Source organism: Sceloporus occidentalis, unplaced genomic scaffold (assembly GCF_023333645.1).
Source record: "Sceloporus occidentalis isolate IW3139 unplaced genomic scaffold, rSceOcc1.0.p SCAF_24, whole genome shotgun sequence".
Taxonomy (NCBI): domain Eukaryota; kingdom Metazoa; phylum Chordata; class Lepidosauria; order Squamata; family Phrynosomatidae; genus Sceloporus; species Sceloporus occidentalis.
In genome coordinates this window covers 5,444,783-5,461,652 of record NW_028317004.1, presented here as the reverse complement: position 1 = coordinate 5,461,652, position 16,870 = coordinate 5,444,783, and the positions used below count along the sequence as shown (strand labels likewise).

General features: G+C 38.1%; 1 protein-coding gene across 1 annotated transcript in view; it reads right to left on the bottom strand.

Annotated features, from left to right (window-relative positions):
• LOC149300548 (Fanconi anemia group C protein-like) overlaps nt 1-16,870 on the bottom strand; it is a 63,293-nt gene that overhangs the window by 8,546 nt on the left and 37,877 nt on the right. The window contains exons 6-10 of the mRNA XM_089485035.1: nt 16,223-16,387; nt 14,873-15,029; nt 6,974-7,026; nt 3,275-3,374; nt 680-755 (exon numbers count right to left, since the gene is read on the bottom strand). Coding sequence (XP_089341161.1) covers nt 680-755; nt 3,275-3,374; nt 6,974-7,026; nt 14,873-15,029; nt 16,223-16,387 — 551 coding nt within the window. The remainder of the gene's footprint in view (nt 1-679; nt 756-3,274; nt 3,375-6,973; nt 7,027-14,872; nt 15,030-16,222; nt 16,388-16,870) is intronic.

Here is a 16,870-nt window from a genome sequence, read left to right as displayed (position 1 = left end):
TGTCAGACTGCCCCCTTTCATATGCTACATGAAGACATACTTGGAGACAGTGGACGATGCTCCAGTGAAACCTGTGGAATTCTCAAGCAGGGTGATGGCGTCGGGGGGGGGGGGAATCTTTGAGGGAGGTGTTCCACAACTGTCTGAATTCTTACAAAAATGGAATTTGGCTGTAGAGTTATCGTGCCGAATGTAAAGTGTACACTACAAAATGTTCCAAACATGGAATCACAGCAACTGCTCCTATTGTTTTCTCTTCCATTGAGAACGTGGAAGTACGTGCCAGCAGGAATGACGGCAATATAGTTTCTAGAAATAAAAACGACCTCTGGAAATTCCCAGGATAAGGAGCGTTTGTAAACTTAGGACATAATAGGAAAACGTTAAGAGAAAGATTTATTTTGTAGTCTGACCTCATATCATTTAACGTGTTGAAATAGTTTGTGGGTTCATTAGGCTGCAGGAGCACCTGATATCCTTGAGAAACAGAACATTGCATGCCTGCCTTGTTAACATGACAATGTGACGCATGACAGATGAGAAGAGAAACGGACTGTGTGGTGGCAGGGAAATGAGGTTCCCTTTCCCTTCACTGTAATTACTGTACAACCTATTAATAGTGTGCATTCTTCAAACCCGATGTTCTATGCTAATCAAATGGCATATAAGAAAAACGTACCTTGAGATTGTCTGAGCAATGCCATCAAAAGAGCTGGACTGCTGTGTGGAAAATATGTCCTCAATGGAAAGCGGCGCTAGAATAGTAATCGTAAAGAAATGGAAAATATTCATATAATATACAATAAACAAGGATGATTATATTTGCAATGTGTTACCTTTATAGGTTTATCTTATCCACCCAACATCTTTAGTAGTTTTGTGTGTTAACAGGAAGAGAGACACCTAGGGTCCTGCATCATGTTCATAATGTAGTGTTCACGATACTGGGATCCTAAGGGCAAGTACGCTCAAGTATTCTTTGTATTACATTTTTCTTTGGATTCTGTTGCCAACAATTTATACATCTTATAGGGGCATCCCAGTTTGGAATGTTCAGATAAATGAAGTTCTAATGAAATCTTATCAAACAGTACAAACGCTATCGTAGACACTACTAAACTGCTTTCATGTATTTTCTTTCCCTAAAGGCACGTTTTGCAACCTACATGTTAACTTTCCATCCAAAGAGTGGTCAAATATGCAGATGACACGTACTTTGCGTCCTCGATGCTCTTTTTATTTGCATTTGAACACAGTCCAAGAATCAAATCTTATTGAATATAAAATCTGTTACCCCAGGGTAAGTATCATCCTGCCACGTAAACAGGTCAGGGGAAAAAAAATACTAGACACGAAGACAGCTGCAAATGAGGTATTTAAACAGCATGGCCTCAGGCTAATGAAGTCAATTTGCTGGCTTTTCCAAACAAAAAAATGTCACTTCTTTTTACAGTGTAAACGTGTCAGTCTGATCCTAAATAAGGCCCCGAATTACACAGATTACAGGGTACTGCTTCCTGGCTATGAACTACATGTCCAGGTGTCTAACACGGTTATCATCCAACATTCAACCGTATGAGTGCAGTCTGAAAAATGGAATATAGTGGACAAATGGAGAGTATGTGAACATATACATTTCAGGATAGAGAGTATAAGCAAGTTTATTGTTTCTGTCTGATATGGATAGAAGGAAGCTGAAAAAATCCACCGTTGGCAGCGTGGTATAATAAAATTAATCTTTTATTATGATTCAAAATCAGTAAAACCAACAATGTCATTGTCACAGAGACAAAACAAGGGGAGCAAACACTCAACGCGTTTCGCACAACCGTGCTTATTCAAAAGCAGCTTTTGTCTTCCATCTATCTGGAGTTGCTTATATCAGTGGACTCAAGGAGATATGAGGTGGTGTTCCTGCTTGGTCTGAGCACCCAGTTGATGGAGTTTGGAGGTAAAGACATTTAGATAACGTATGGGCTGAGGCTGCATATATTTCTATGGTCTGAACATTGAACCTAAGGAATGCTATGATGAGAATCACCCATCACCACTATATGAATGCTATTATTTTCTAAATATCTTCTGAAATTGGGGGTAATTTACTATAATTACACATTTTTAAACATTGATTCACTCTTACTCAAGCACCTGGCAGGAGCATGTTTCCCTAGACACATGCAGACACTTTACAGACACTAAAATTGCTCTGCTAAGAGATACATGGCCACCGTGTTGTAGACAAGATGTCCACACATTTTCAGCTGTTTTTTTAGGAATATGAGCCCATTCATGCCCACCGGCCTGTGTTTTCTTCTTGCTTTCTCTAACTCTGGCCGAGCCAAGTAATATAAGCCATATCACCTATGTTTCCCCTACTATTGATGGTTTTAGGTAGCAGTAATTTTATGCTGATGTATTGTTTTGGTGATTATATACTTCAATAATAATCCAATTTATTGTTCTATAAATTAAGATAAAAGAACTAATTTTAAGATGGTAATATATGTTTCCTGAAGTAAAATTAAATGGATTAGTAATACGAGTACAACACTATCTAATTTTGTTCTCATCACTGTTCATATACTTGTTTTGATTTCCTTATTCATTTAAAGTCTTTTATAGTAGATGTCTAAACCTAATGTTCACATGACCTCTAGGGGAAATAAACATCTATGTGTGTTTTTTGCAAAATGTTGATCTCTGAAGATGGTCAGACTTATTTCTTGGTGCAATTGAAAAAATACATGTGCTGAGCACATAGACTCTAGGTTATGTATAAAAAAGTGATCCTGGTTCTTGTCAAATGGGCTAATAGATTTATGGCTGCTCAGGAAGCTGATAACATACTTTAGTGTGTGGCCGCATGACTGGTTTATGGGCCAGTATACATAGTATACCAGTCCGGTTCGGGTTTAATTCCCAATGTCTGGAAACCATACCCAAATCTCCATATTTTTAGCTACTGATTGATGATTTGAAGTTTCTCAAACCCAGCTGATCACTACAGAACACTGTACCAACTGCTGAGTAAAGCAGAAAAACACTTGGGGCTATATCTATTAGGCAAAAATCACTCACTTCTGGGAGAGGAATGGCCAATTAAAATTCTTCAAAAGCAATCCATGACACATTGATGGATATAATTAATGCAGTGTAACATATTAATACCCAATTTACAATTCCCTGACCAATGGTCCTAAATCACAGTGCATAGTAAGTTCACACCGAACCTGTGTTGTAAGAATATTGCTACATACAAAAAAAAAACCAGTACCTGGAGGTTATCCTTCTCGTATAGCTGGATGAAGTGATACGTAAATAATCGTATAATAGTAATAACTCTGATGTTTCCATCACTCTCCAACAGTGCATTTCTAGGTTGAAAGAAATAGCTTCATTATAAATACCAACTAACATTTTTTGATAAGCAAGAGACTCCTAAGACAGATAAGTCATGACAAACTTGGTTTGGTGTGTAAAGTGAAATAAGTAGAAATATTCCATTGGTGACTTGAATTTCTAAAATTAGCACTTTGCATAAAAATGATCAGCCAGGATAAAGCGTTAATTTCCCCAGACTATTCAGGAGTTTAAACGGTTACATTGGTACTTCCTGTGGATTGAACTTTATGTGGTCCCTTGTAAATTCATGGGCTGGTGACGTTACAAGGGACCATCCCATACAAGCTTATATTCCGCAAATCTCTCAATAAACAAATCCTTGTGACACTTTGAAGAAGAAGAAAAAAAAGGAAAAGTCGGCCACTCTACGGGTTTGGCACTCTCTAATGCTTAGGGACCAACTTTCATCTTTCCCATCCAACATCCATGCGGGCCTTTCCTCTCTGCCTCTATGGGGGACTGTGCTGAGATTAGAGACTTCTATTGCGGTTCCCTACTCTAAACAACTCGAACAGCTGATCCCAGATAGACATCCAGCCTTATTGGATTAAATAAAATATTTTCAACTCTGTAGATTCCTTCGATCCATTCTCCAACAGCACCAAATAATCATGTGGTTGTATGGTGTAATATTGTAACCAATTGAAATAATAAATAAATGACAACTGAAACCATTTTGGATGGAAAGGCCGTGGTCTTTTATTTAGCTTATAAACCAATTTATTCCATAATAACCATTTAAAACAATTTGTAACCACACGTATCAAACCAAACAGAAAAGCTCTTGGCCTAAACCACAGAGCTAACAAATACTTTAATCAAGGCCAACTGCCCCAAAAGCCTGTTAGCCTTACACTTACAAAACCCCCACTTGTTCACTCCCTTTGCAGAGAGCAACTTAACCCCATTAAAAGCCACGACAAAATAAAACCAAAATTCACTTCATTCAAATTTTTTTTTTATATATATATATATATATATTTTATTTTTTTTAAAAACAATATCTCTTTTTTTTTAAAATATTTTATCATATATATACAACATCAATAAAATGGGGAAGGGCGGGCGGGCGGGCGACAATTCAGCAGCTCTTCCATTAATTTCACAGGGTTTTTTCAGAAACCTTACATCATTCGAGGAGCTTTGTCTAGCTACCCCCCCCCCACTCACGGAATATCCCTTCTCTACAGACTCCTGATGAAGGCACTGCACCCGCTTCTCTCCATCTTTGTTGGTAAATGAGAACTAACCTTAGAGCTCTCCCTTACCCCAACACATATCAGTGTTCTATAAGAAACAGAATTCTTACAAACTTTTACCTCACCGGTATAGGACAACCTCCTTAGTGTCCCGATACCCCCCCCCCACACACGCCAAAAGCATGCTGGAGATGTGGGGAAACACCGGGCTCCCTACTTCATATTTGGTGGCAGTGCAGCGGAAGCAGATACAATCTACATTACCTAACTTCACCGATAAGCCTACACGTTTCACCTCCTCCATCACAATACCTTTGCAAACTCCCAGTACAAAAACTGAGCGATCAGAAATCTTTTGTCAGCTGCTAAAGGTTTAGTTTCTCTGCATTTGGATGAACGGTCTCCTCCCTCTTTAAGGTAATGGATCATTGGGGTTGAGTGAGTCCGGGCACTCGAGCAGCTGGTTCTTTTAGCGGATGGGCAACAGGGAAGATACCAAGAGACATGGTTCCAATGACTTGACTTTCTAGCGGACCCTGAAATTTGCTTACTTATGCAGCTTTGAGCTGTTTCCACACAAAGCTTGCGGTCCCCACTATCAAGTTCCCTGTGGCCAGTGCTGTGTGGCCTTTACTTCATGTTTTTCATGGACTCCACGATGGGAAAGTTTAATCTTCTTTATATTCTATTTAAGCCTGTAGGGCATGACATTGCTTGATGTGTTCACTATTCATTCACTATGTTATACTTCCTTGATAATGTGAATTTGTTGGATGCTATTTGTCGTAATGACAAGTAATTGGCAATGTTTGAATATTATCACTATTATTATTAACATTTTTATTTATGTATTTAACACCTATTTGGTTTCCTCCTTTACCTCTGTAATTATTTGTTATTGTCTATCTTTCAAATAATAAAAATTGATTTAACCATAAAAAGGAACATTAAGAAATTAGCTACCTCCTCCTGAAAATCTCAGTACAAGGTAACGTTAACAGCCAACAAACTAACCGATGAATGACATCACATTTTTGCTGCCATGTTGTCTTAAGCACCTCCAGACAGTTCCGGATAAACCGAAGGCTCTTCCAGGAAACTATCTGCTGGGTAATATTTACCTGAAAGACCACTGACAGATTTTATACTGCCAAATAACATAGGTATAAACATAAAAGAGATCATTAAAGAACCGACATGCTCACAAACGTGTGATACTATTAATAACACTAGCTGTGTTTATCCTCGCAGCATCGCTGGACTTCCTTCACTCAAAGGTTCACATTTGTCTTCTACTTAATTACATGAGTGCGACTTCATGGTAGCCTTACCTAACCTGGTACGGGTTTAAACAAGACTTTCTGACGGTTTAGTTGGGGCCAATAAAGCAACATACAAACAAGAAAAATATGGTATTATTAAGTGTATAAATGAGACTATCCCCTCATGTCAAGCTTTATAATAAAAATCACCGCAAGCTTGGGAGAATGGTCATGTCTCTAATGATGTCTAGTCTATACTTTCTATTCTCTCTTACACGTCAGATTTGTCTTTTTTACGTCTCTTTGAATTCTCTATTTTAGTTGCTCAAACTGGTGACCAAAAATGCACTACCTTTATTAGTTTCTGAATTTACATTCATTTCTAAAGTTTATCTCTTTTGAAAGTTTAACGTTTTAACTTTAGTGTACCTCTCATTTGCCTGCAGAATGTACCTACACATTTAATTTGATTCCCTACACACAGAGAATTCCATTTATAATGTCCAATGCATGTGAAGATCTTCTTGAGTGATTATACTATGCATATACCAAGACAAAAAAAAAGCAGCAGTTTTGTGAATTAGGCAAAATCACAGCAGCCGCTATTTAAAGGTAATCCAGCAACGCAGAATATTAAAGATTTCACACTAAAAAATGAGTAACCAAGTGCTTATGTAAAGACAACAGAGCACATATAATAATGCATACATTTGTAACAACATAGATATAAAACATTTGTTTTTTAAAAAGCCCTGACCTTTCAAAACAGCAGAGTATTAGAAGTTGTAAAGCATTTTTATATGTAATAAGCATAAAAATATTAACATGCCCTTATAAGAAATCACATGTTCACAATATAATATATATATACCACTACTGTTTAAAAGTTTGAGGTCACTTAGAAATGTCCTTGTTTTTGAAAGAAAAGCTAATTTTGTCTAATAAATTCAGTGTAGAAATTCTTAATGTTGTAAATGCCTAAATGTGATTGTGATTTTCTTTATCCAAGCAGTATAGTGACAATACAATAATATACTGTGTATCCAAATACATTCACCGATGATTAACAAAAAAAAACCATTGAAGACCGTAAATGAATGTAAACTATACCTGAAAATATCATCAACAATCCTAAATATGGCTGGGTGACAGGAGGCTTGAGGCTGAGGGAGAAATAAAAGTCAATTATATAGTTCCCAATAATGTAAAAACACCTAAAAGCAGATGGATGGATAGGGAAGGGTACAAATAACTGAGCAGTAAAATAAATAGGCAGGCACTTCATGTACCAGATTCCCAAATATACGACTTTTATAAGCGTTTCCTATCAAAACGTTAGCATTTTTAGAATGAAGCGAGCACTTCTTGGATGGATCACTGATGTGTGGTTGCCACTAATTAGCCATATTTACACTCCCATATTCAAGTTCCATTAACCAGTGACGGAGCAGAAAGGTCAACGTATAGTCAAACGGCCAGCTGTTTACAAACCATGAACAATCTAAACTGCACCCCTTCTAATGAATATTTTAATATAAGATTGTGCAGCTATACATATAACATGTATATATATATATATATAATATATAGATACAGATGCACAGCATACATACAATATACATACAAATTATGTTATGGCTGCAATGATTTCATTAAAGAAATAAAGAGATGAATACAACAGAAAATCTGCATTGCATTTAAAAAGATTTGGAGCCGTGATATCATTATCAAAGACAAATGCAGTGTCTTACTAAACCAGGAAGCAGCTCGCATGATTCCCAGAGGCTACAGAAACAGGAGTACAGTCTCAAACAAGTTTCTTTTCCAAGCCTGCTTGAGACATTCTATCTCTCCAGCAGCATGAAAAATGCATCAATGTCACTGTTGACAGAACTGGAGGGCATTTGGGTCCGTGGATCCTACAACGCGTCAAAAGACTTTTTGAATTTGTGTACAGATTTGTCCTTTAAAACGGAAAAGCCATAACAAAAGTTTCAAGCCATGGGTTAATGTTTTGCCACATAAATGGGAAAATAAACACAAATATGAAATTAAAGATTTGTATTCAAGTGTTCAATCACGCACTTCAAGAAGATGTTTATCTGGAACGCCCCACATTACTGAATCATGAAGTACAAAAATATATTGTGAAAATAAATGTGGAAAAAACGCACTATAAACAGGTATAACACGCTAAAGACATGCACTGTAGTCATGGGTTTATTATAACTTTTCCCTTTACTACAATATAACTCTTATGTGCATTCCACATTATGTTATACTCAACAGAATATGCATATTTTATATGTGCATCAGAATATATGTTTACAATATTCAACCATTTTTGGCTTTCAAAGATATTAGCAAAAAAATAATAAGGTTGACGCTTCCTTCATTTAGCTCCATTATCTACATTTTCCTGCTATACCTGTTTACAGGGTACACAGGGTTCCCTCTTCAAATAATGCAAATAATGAAATGTTTCGGGACGTGGTTCCATATTTCTTAAAGCAGCTTGTTGTCCTTCTTTCAAATATCGCCACCTAATGTCTGTAAAATGAAACGTCTCCACTGTCTGGGGTAGATTCTTCACACAGCTGTGTAAAATCTTATTTTCTAACACCCAAATCGAATTTGTGCAGAAGGTAAAGCCGTTACAGAATGACCTAACAGAAGTATGATAACCAGTATATACAAGTTCCAATGGTTCTAATAGTTTTCAACATTACCGTATTTGCTCGATTATAAGACGACCCTGATTATAAGACGACCCCCCAAAATCTGAATATTAACTTAGGAAAAAAGAAAAAGCCTGAATATAAGACGACCCTAAAGGAAAAAAGTTTTACCAGTAAATGTTAATTCATGTAAACTATTTTTTTAATAAAAGCTATGATTGAGAAAAATATTTTTTTTGTTTTTATTTCTTGTATTTTCCAGCCTGTCCCCCAGTTACGCACATCTGCCCCCAGGCTTGCCACACCAATATGGCACTGTGGCCCATGATATGCCTTTTAACCCTCTATATGCCACTGTGCCCCATGGTATGCCTTTTGACCCCCTATATGCCACTCTGCCTCCAGAAATGCCTTATACCCCTATATGCCATTCTGGCATTTAGGGGGTTAAAATGCATATTATGGGGCAGAGTGGCATATAGGGAGGTATAAGGCATTTCAGGAGGCAGAGTGGCATTAAGGGAGTTAAAAGGCATTGTATAGAGCACTCTGCCTCCAGAAATGCCTTATACCCCTATATGCCACTCTGGCATTTAGGGGGTTAAAAGGCATATTATGGGGCAGAGTGGCATATAGGGAGGTATAAGGCATTTCAGGAGGCAGAGTGCTCTATTAAATGCCCCCTTAACGCCACTCCAGAAATGCCCTATGCCCCCATTTAACTAACACACACACACACACTCTCTCCCCCTCCCCTCCCCTCTCCTCTCCTCTCCTCTCCTCTCTCCCCTCTCAGCCCTCTCTTACCGGTGCTTCCAGCCGGGGCAGCGGGTTGACGTCGCCTTCTGCTGCAGCCGGAAGGAGGTGGAGTTGGCAGCGGGGGTTTGTATGCGTCCGTCGCGTATACTTTCCCCGGCTGTCAGAGATCAGAGATCTCTGACAGTCGGGGAAGGTCTACGCGACGGACGCAGACAACCCCCGCTGCTAGCCACACCTCCTTCCGGCTGCAGCGGACGTTGTCTACGCGGATCGCGTAGACGTCAACCCGCTGCCCCGGCAATACAGCAGGAAGCACCGGTAAGTGTGTATGATGGGGGGGGGGGGGGTGAGACAGGAGGATCCAGGTCCCCTGCAGCGGTGCGGGGGATCTGGATCTTAGTCTCCTAATCAGACTCTATTTGAGGTCTGATTAGAAGACGACCCCGATTAGAAGACGAGGGGTATTTTTCAGAGCATTTGCTCTGAAAAAAACCTCGTCTTATAATCGAGCAAATACGGTAATAATTTTGCTTTATCCAAAGCTACTTGGCATTTTATAGGCTAAAATGTGCAATATATCAGTTTTGTTTTTTCACCTTATACAGTATGAATGTAAATTGTGTTTAATGACACAGAAATAGGTAAATAAAACAAAACAAAAAAAGATGTTGGGACTGGGAGAGTGACAATCTTATTATTTTTATTATCATTTATTGTTTTATATATATATCGATTCATTCTGCTGTTACAACAATATTTTATGTGTATCACTAAAACAAAGCACGTAAAGGATTAAATGTGCAACACAAGGGGTTAAATAAGTGCATATCTGTCCTAACCACTTTAAAAAATAAAATAAAAATCCAGCCCCCTGATGTTTCACTGGTATAGCAAACAACAGGAAAACGTGTCCAAATAGCTTAATGTATTAAAGTATCATGGCGTTAACAATAATAAAAAAAAAATACTTCCATTAAAAGCACCCCCTCTGTACTAGGTATTATATTAGAGTTACTCATTAAATGAATAAAATTTAAATGCAAAATATATGTATAAACAATGATCAAAATAAGTCCAACAGTTAAAGTAAAAAAGGTGCTAATCTGTTGAAAAATCCAAATCCTATTGCGTTGGTAGAGAGAAAAGCAAATTACATAATATCACAGAAGACATCCCTATATGCTCTATGCAGGGACACCTATCAGTCCTATCCTACAATAAAAAAAGCCCCGATGAACAAACACTAATGGATAATGCCGTACTTAGAATTGATATTCAGTATAAATCAATGGCTAGCAGGTATTTAGATACTAAAAACCGTCTCACAAATGTCTATAAAATAAAGAGCAAATATTATACCGACTTACATGAGCTTCTTCTCTGGATGCTCTAGCATGTGTTCTGGTTCTCTTTGGAGTTTACTAGATGTTCACTTGCTAAAACAACACGTTCCATATAATATTCAATAAGTATAAATGTGATTCTCAATGCTCAGCAAATATTGGTGCACTAAATGAATATTGATTTCAAAAACTACATAAACAAATTCATAACTCACTAAGTAAGCTGTTTGAAGAAAAATTTTGCAAAGTATCTGCTAGAAACATTTATATTACTTTTCAATACAGGTCCCTACATTTGATATGGTGTTCCAAAACTAGTGAGCCAGAATTGTCACATTGCACTGCTGCTGCTGCCACCGTCATCACCCCAACAGAGAACACACTCATGGATACAGCTACACTGGCTCCTCATGCATGCTTGACGGTCCATCACCACCACGGCTGTATTATCCCTGGCCTACAGCCTTGTTTTAGGGGAATGACACAACCGCACTCATCACTGCAGTAGATGCAGCTGCACTGAGAGTCACACCATCTTCAGCTCCAGCTACATGCCCACAAGACACCTAGAGGAAAAGAGCTAGATGTTGGAGGTCCAGGTATTTTACGCCTCTCCATCCTCCGCCAAAGATATTCCATCAAAAACTGTAGGGGCATCAAGCACATAACTGCCCATGGCCCATCCACAGCAGCACTCTTCCTGGTATTCACAAAGGCTGGTGTCCCTTGTAGCTGTCCACTACACTGTCCTCTCCAAGTCTGGAGCAAACCTACATGGACACTTAGCTCAGAACATAGAGACAAAAACACAGGCGGCAAAGAAACACGGATGGTGGCATGCAGGACACCAATGACATCAAGTCCCAACTGCACAGGGACCACATTGTTGTCATGCCCTCCTTGACCAATATGCTACAAAATGTGGTAAATGTCAACAGACATGAGGGGCAGACACGGAACAGACTATCACAGCTAAGCACAGAACATCTACATGAGGGCATAATGTCCAACACAGTGACACCTGTCCAACTAGAACACTGGTAAAAAAAATAAAAATTAAAGCTTGACCCAAAAGTAATGATGTGTGGTCTTCTTGTTCTTGTATGGTATGTTTAATATATGTAAAGGTGTCTCATATCACTCTCACTGTTACCACTGTCTCATGCATGATGAGAGTCAGAGTGCCATAAAAATCAGACTAATGCATTTGTGTGATTTCTTATTTTATATAATTTAAGTTGAGGGACCTTTGGGCTTCCCGCATAGTAGTAGATCTTAGACAAAATAAGTTGCCCCAGCAAGTTAGTGATGGGTATGTGTTAATTTTAAAATGTTAGAAACTATATGCGAAGGAGTCCTATATTACCCTATCCATCTTGGCTGCACCAATTTACTTCTCAACAGTCTTTGACACAGACTTCCCGTTGTGGTTCAAGGCAGATGTCCCACAATAGACATGCACCCACCGCAATGGGCAAAGGGTTGGATGTCAGGATAAAGGGTCTCAAATGCATTTTTTGGAATTGGTTAAAATGTGCCAGGCATGGATATAATGCAGCATGGTGTATGTGTGGTCTAATTGGGTCTAGTGATGTGGAGGGTTCAAATGAGCAGTGTTGACCTGTCTTTATGGTCTGAAAAAATGTGTGAATAGAATAATTTTAGAGTCGCTAATATGTAATATTTAATAATATCAATAAGAATAAATGAATTAACCATTTATTTCTAATCACAACAGGGTCCATCAAAGTCCATCAAAACTACCAAACAAAAAAAACGTGTTCTCCAATGAACATACATCAAATCCCAAATTAAAAAAAAAGGAGACAAAGAAGTTTAAAAAAAAAACCGTCAAGAAAGAAATAAAACTGCCAGAAAATCACCAAAGTGTAGGAAAGCAAAACTACAATAGTTCATTTTTGAAAAAGCTATCAATGGATTGTCCAGAATTTAGTAGTGATTGTTAGCGCGACCTAGAATCCTGAACCGCAAATTGCCATGAAAATTAGTTGATGTTGGAACGTTATTAAAATATATCGGATGACACTAAAAATAATGGTGGCAGGAACAAATGGTTATAATTTCAACATAACATTTAGTTTGTATGCAGGCTAAACTTCACAGATCATGTAATATCTCATAAGTCTTTCACATGGAGAAAAACCGTGTTGTTTTTTTTGTTATTTCTACCCAGAGCCATGGGATTGCTTCTCATATAGTATAGAAGAGGGTCAGTTTATTGCAGTGGAAACAAAACTACATCCTATTTTTATTCCTGAATTTTATAACTTCCTACCCACTATAGAATTTCTAGAACTAATTTTGTTTCGATCTCAAGGGTCAGGAAGCAAAATTAACAGCACACCGTGTAAAATAAGAGTTACTAGACCATCACACTTTAATTACTCTCACAAAAAACAAATACAATGCAGGGAATATCAAGTTTCTTCTCCGTGAAAGAACAGAGGTCAAGCAGAATAATCTAGAAATCTCCATCAAAATTCCATGCACGTTTATGGAGTAGGGTTTTGACTTTTTGATCAATTTTACAATTTATCTTACTGCACAACACTTCAAAGATCATCTGGCACAACTTAAATACTACTGTAATGTCATGTAGAGTTTTAGTAGAAAAAAATTCAACTAACAGACTAACAGAGCTGAAGAGACGCGCTGGGGTAATGGAAAATGTTTCTATCATTTAACTAGTTAATTTATTGAGCACGTTAATGTGATAATCGGAGCCCTTTAATACAGATGGGCTTAAACATTACTATTGTGTATTCTACACATTGCTGTTGGATACCCACATTTGTTAATTGTCTCTGTCCAAAGTTTTTTCTAAATTTCATTTTATTGTGTTATTTTTAATAGCCAAAGCAATAATTTAAAGATTATTTTAGGTTATTTTGGTTGGGGTTTTTTTGTAAAAATGTTCGTTATAGACAAATAGTGGACTGCAAATATCATTGTGATTTGGCCTGACAAGCACTGCGATTACCCCTCATGCACCCACCACCTGGTGTTGAGAATCCCATGTAAGGTTCTGAATCTGTTCTGCACTCTACAGGTCTGGCTGAACAGCTCGATAATACAATGGTCCAAGTCAGAAAAAAAACCATTGGTTCTCACTAACCTAACCCACATTAACAGGGAAGAAATTTAAATGTTAAATGGACCAAGAGGTAATTGTAAACCCCCCCCCCACACACCCCCAGCCATCTCTTGTGCAAGTTGTGACTAACAGCACATGTGCTGCTTAAAAAGGAAGCAGAAGACATCAGGATCACAAAACAGGATCCGATATCAAAGTCTAACCAAAAATACACATATGTGCATAGAAAGGACACGGGGTACTGACAATGCTATTTGGTGGTGGCAACACCGTGCCTGGCATTCCTCCATATTTTCTATTGAATGGACTCAGGTATTTATATATAATGATGCTGCCAACCCTTATTTGCTCCAAGTCCAACTTAGCTGATGAACAGTGAGTGACCTTTCAGCTGCATAAAAATGACCATTTCCATGAACCAGGACAGCATGTAAAATGTCACACTTAACATAGAAATAAATTGTTAATTTGTAATCCAACTTTTATTTTCATGACAAACCAGTGTGCTCTGCTGCTTTTAATCAGTATTTCTGTGGTCTCTAGGACTATGCTTGAAATCTTGCTATTGTTACGGTTTGCCCAATACATTTTTTCACGTTCCAAATACAGTATTGCACAGATGGAAAAGTATAGGAGAGAATGTGTACATATAACTAAAATTAGCTATTTCTAGCATAAACACGCCCTTTGTATCTTTGTCCAGGTACAGTAGAAAAGCAATATAAACATTTTTTTAAAAAGTTTTTTCGTGTTCTATAACTTATTGTTGTATTTTTATATGCAAGCACAAACTAAGCTTTTTATATACATGTGTCTGAGTCATATGGCAGTGATTTTGATGCTATACAAATATGAAGGATTATCGGATGCAAGTCTCACGAGAGTACAAATATGGGGAACTCATCACAACAACACCCCCCCCCCCCCGTTTATTCTCACATACAGTCATTATGGGGGAAAAATCCCAGATACTTTTCAAGAATGCATTAAAAAGAACAATTGCTTATTTATTTATGCTTCCATTCTCTACATCAAAAGACAATCATACAAATGTCTTTAAGCTATTACAGGAAAATATAAGCTACTAAATGCTACAAGAGACTACAGCACTTACCAAGTATGAATCTTTTATAGTCTGTTCCATTTCTTGTAATGATTTGCTTTGGATGGTAATTAATCTTTGAAATAGATCCAGAATGGCTTTTTCAAGGCTCGGCAAATGACGAAGCCACAAGCTAAGTACTGCTGATTCACTTAGAGCAATCTTCTTCCTTCATTTGTCAAGAAAACAAACCAATTTAAGACTAATCTTTCCCTCTGATAGGCAACGTTACATATAGAAAGAGACATTTGCCGTCTGCTGTTGAATGTACAATCTATGACTTCAAAAATACTAATTTCTTTCTAAAATCACAGACCTAGGTTACCCAATACGCAAATCCTATCTAGAGAAGCATCCTATCAATGAATCGAAGGTGTGTGTGTGTGTATGAGAGGTGTGTCGAAGGTGTGTGTGTGTGTATGAGAGGTGTGTCGAAGGTGTGTGTGTGTGTATGAGAGGTGTGTCGAAGGTGTGTGTGTGTAAGTGAGTATGCACATTGTAGAAAAACAGGGTGCAGAGTGTACCCATTACTGCGAGAAAGAGAGTTAGTATACTGTTTGAGATTAAAGGATGGGGGTAATAGAGATGAATTTAGAGGCCCTGGGGGACAAGTGAACCACTTCTGTCCGGTCTAAGCTTATGAGTGAGGTGGAGGCCACCACAGGAGAGGACAGTGGGAGAAGCAGTGTGAGGGCTGCCAGGTTTCAGGTAGAATAAGAAGGTGCAGAGAACTAGAGGGGAAGTGATGGTTTATGGCTGTTAGATTCTTACACCCTAATGGGAATTCCTGAGGGAAAAGGTGAAAGGAGGGCGAGAGTGGCAGCATATTTGTGGATAAGGTTTCTGGAACATTGTGTGGCAGAGAGAAAGCAAGGGAGCGATAAGGGACGACCAGGACTGGGGGAAGATATCCCCAGCTACAAAGAGCAGAAGAAAGAGTGAGTGAAGATGGGAATACAAACACACAGATGCACTCACGTGCACATCACTTTATTATTCTTTTACTTAAACGTTTTATATAAAGGGTCCTTACATGAATGATTCTTTAAATTACTTCATAACTGGAAGGCGACCCGTGACGTTGTAGTTGCAACATGGAATAGTACATTATAAACAAATCAATGTGTAATTCAGATATGAAGCAGATATAAGGCATGAAATGTTACCTGGGGCCCAATGCCAAGCGGTAAATATGTGCTGTCCATCTTTGCATCAACATTTAGCGTGAATAGAGCAGGTAAACATCATATGAAAGGGCTCACAACAACAACTAAACACATTGCACTATTAATATCTTTCATAACACATTTCACTATGTAAAAGACTAACAAAAAACAAGACACAAGAAAATGTGGCACTTACTGCATAATGGAATTATTTATAGTATCTAGAAAGAGCTCATCAAGAATTTCTTTTGGTTCTGAGCCATGGTATTCAAGCAGGGCTTCGATCAATGGGCTTACATCAGGCATGGTGTGAATCGGGATACAACTTATAGAGAGCGCCCGTACATCATCTGCAGAGAGCCTGTAAAACAAAATAACAAAACAAGGGCAAGCTGTATGGGTCAGAGAGAAGAGTCTTTAGTCAAAAGCGATACCTTTTATTAGGCCAACATAAAAAAGATGTAAAGTTTCAAGACGCAGGAGATCTCTTCTTTATATCAAGAGCACATTAGAATTCACACCCATCAGAAACACACCTTGTGCATGCCATGGTAAGAGCATCTTAATTTACTTAGATCTTGAGGACATGACGTTATGTCCCCCTTTGTGGTTGAATGGTACAGGGATTCCCTTTATCTATAAGGTACTGGTTGATGAGATGTGTACACACATACCGCTCACAGTCAAACAAACACAGACAGTATAGCCAAACACACAACATGGTCAGGTTACACACACAACACACGATTCTCTGAGTTATGACTCATAATTCAGGCCTGGAGGAGAGCTTGAGGATGTAGAAAACACATGTGTGCGAGTTTGCAAAGGTGACAGCTGTGTTTTA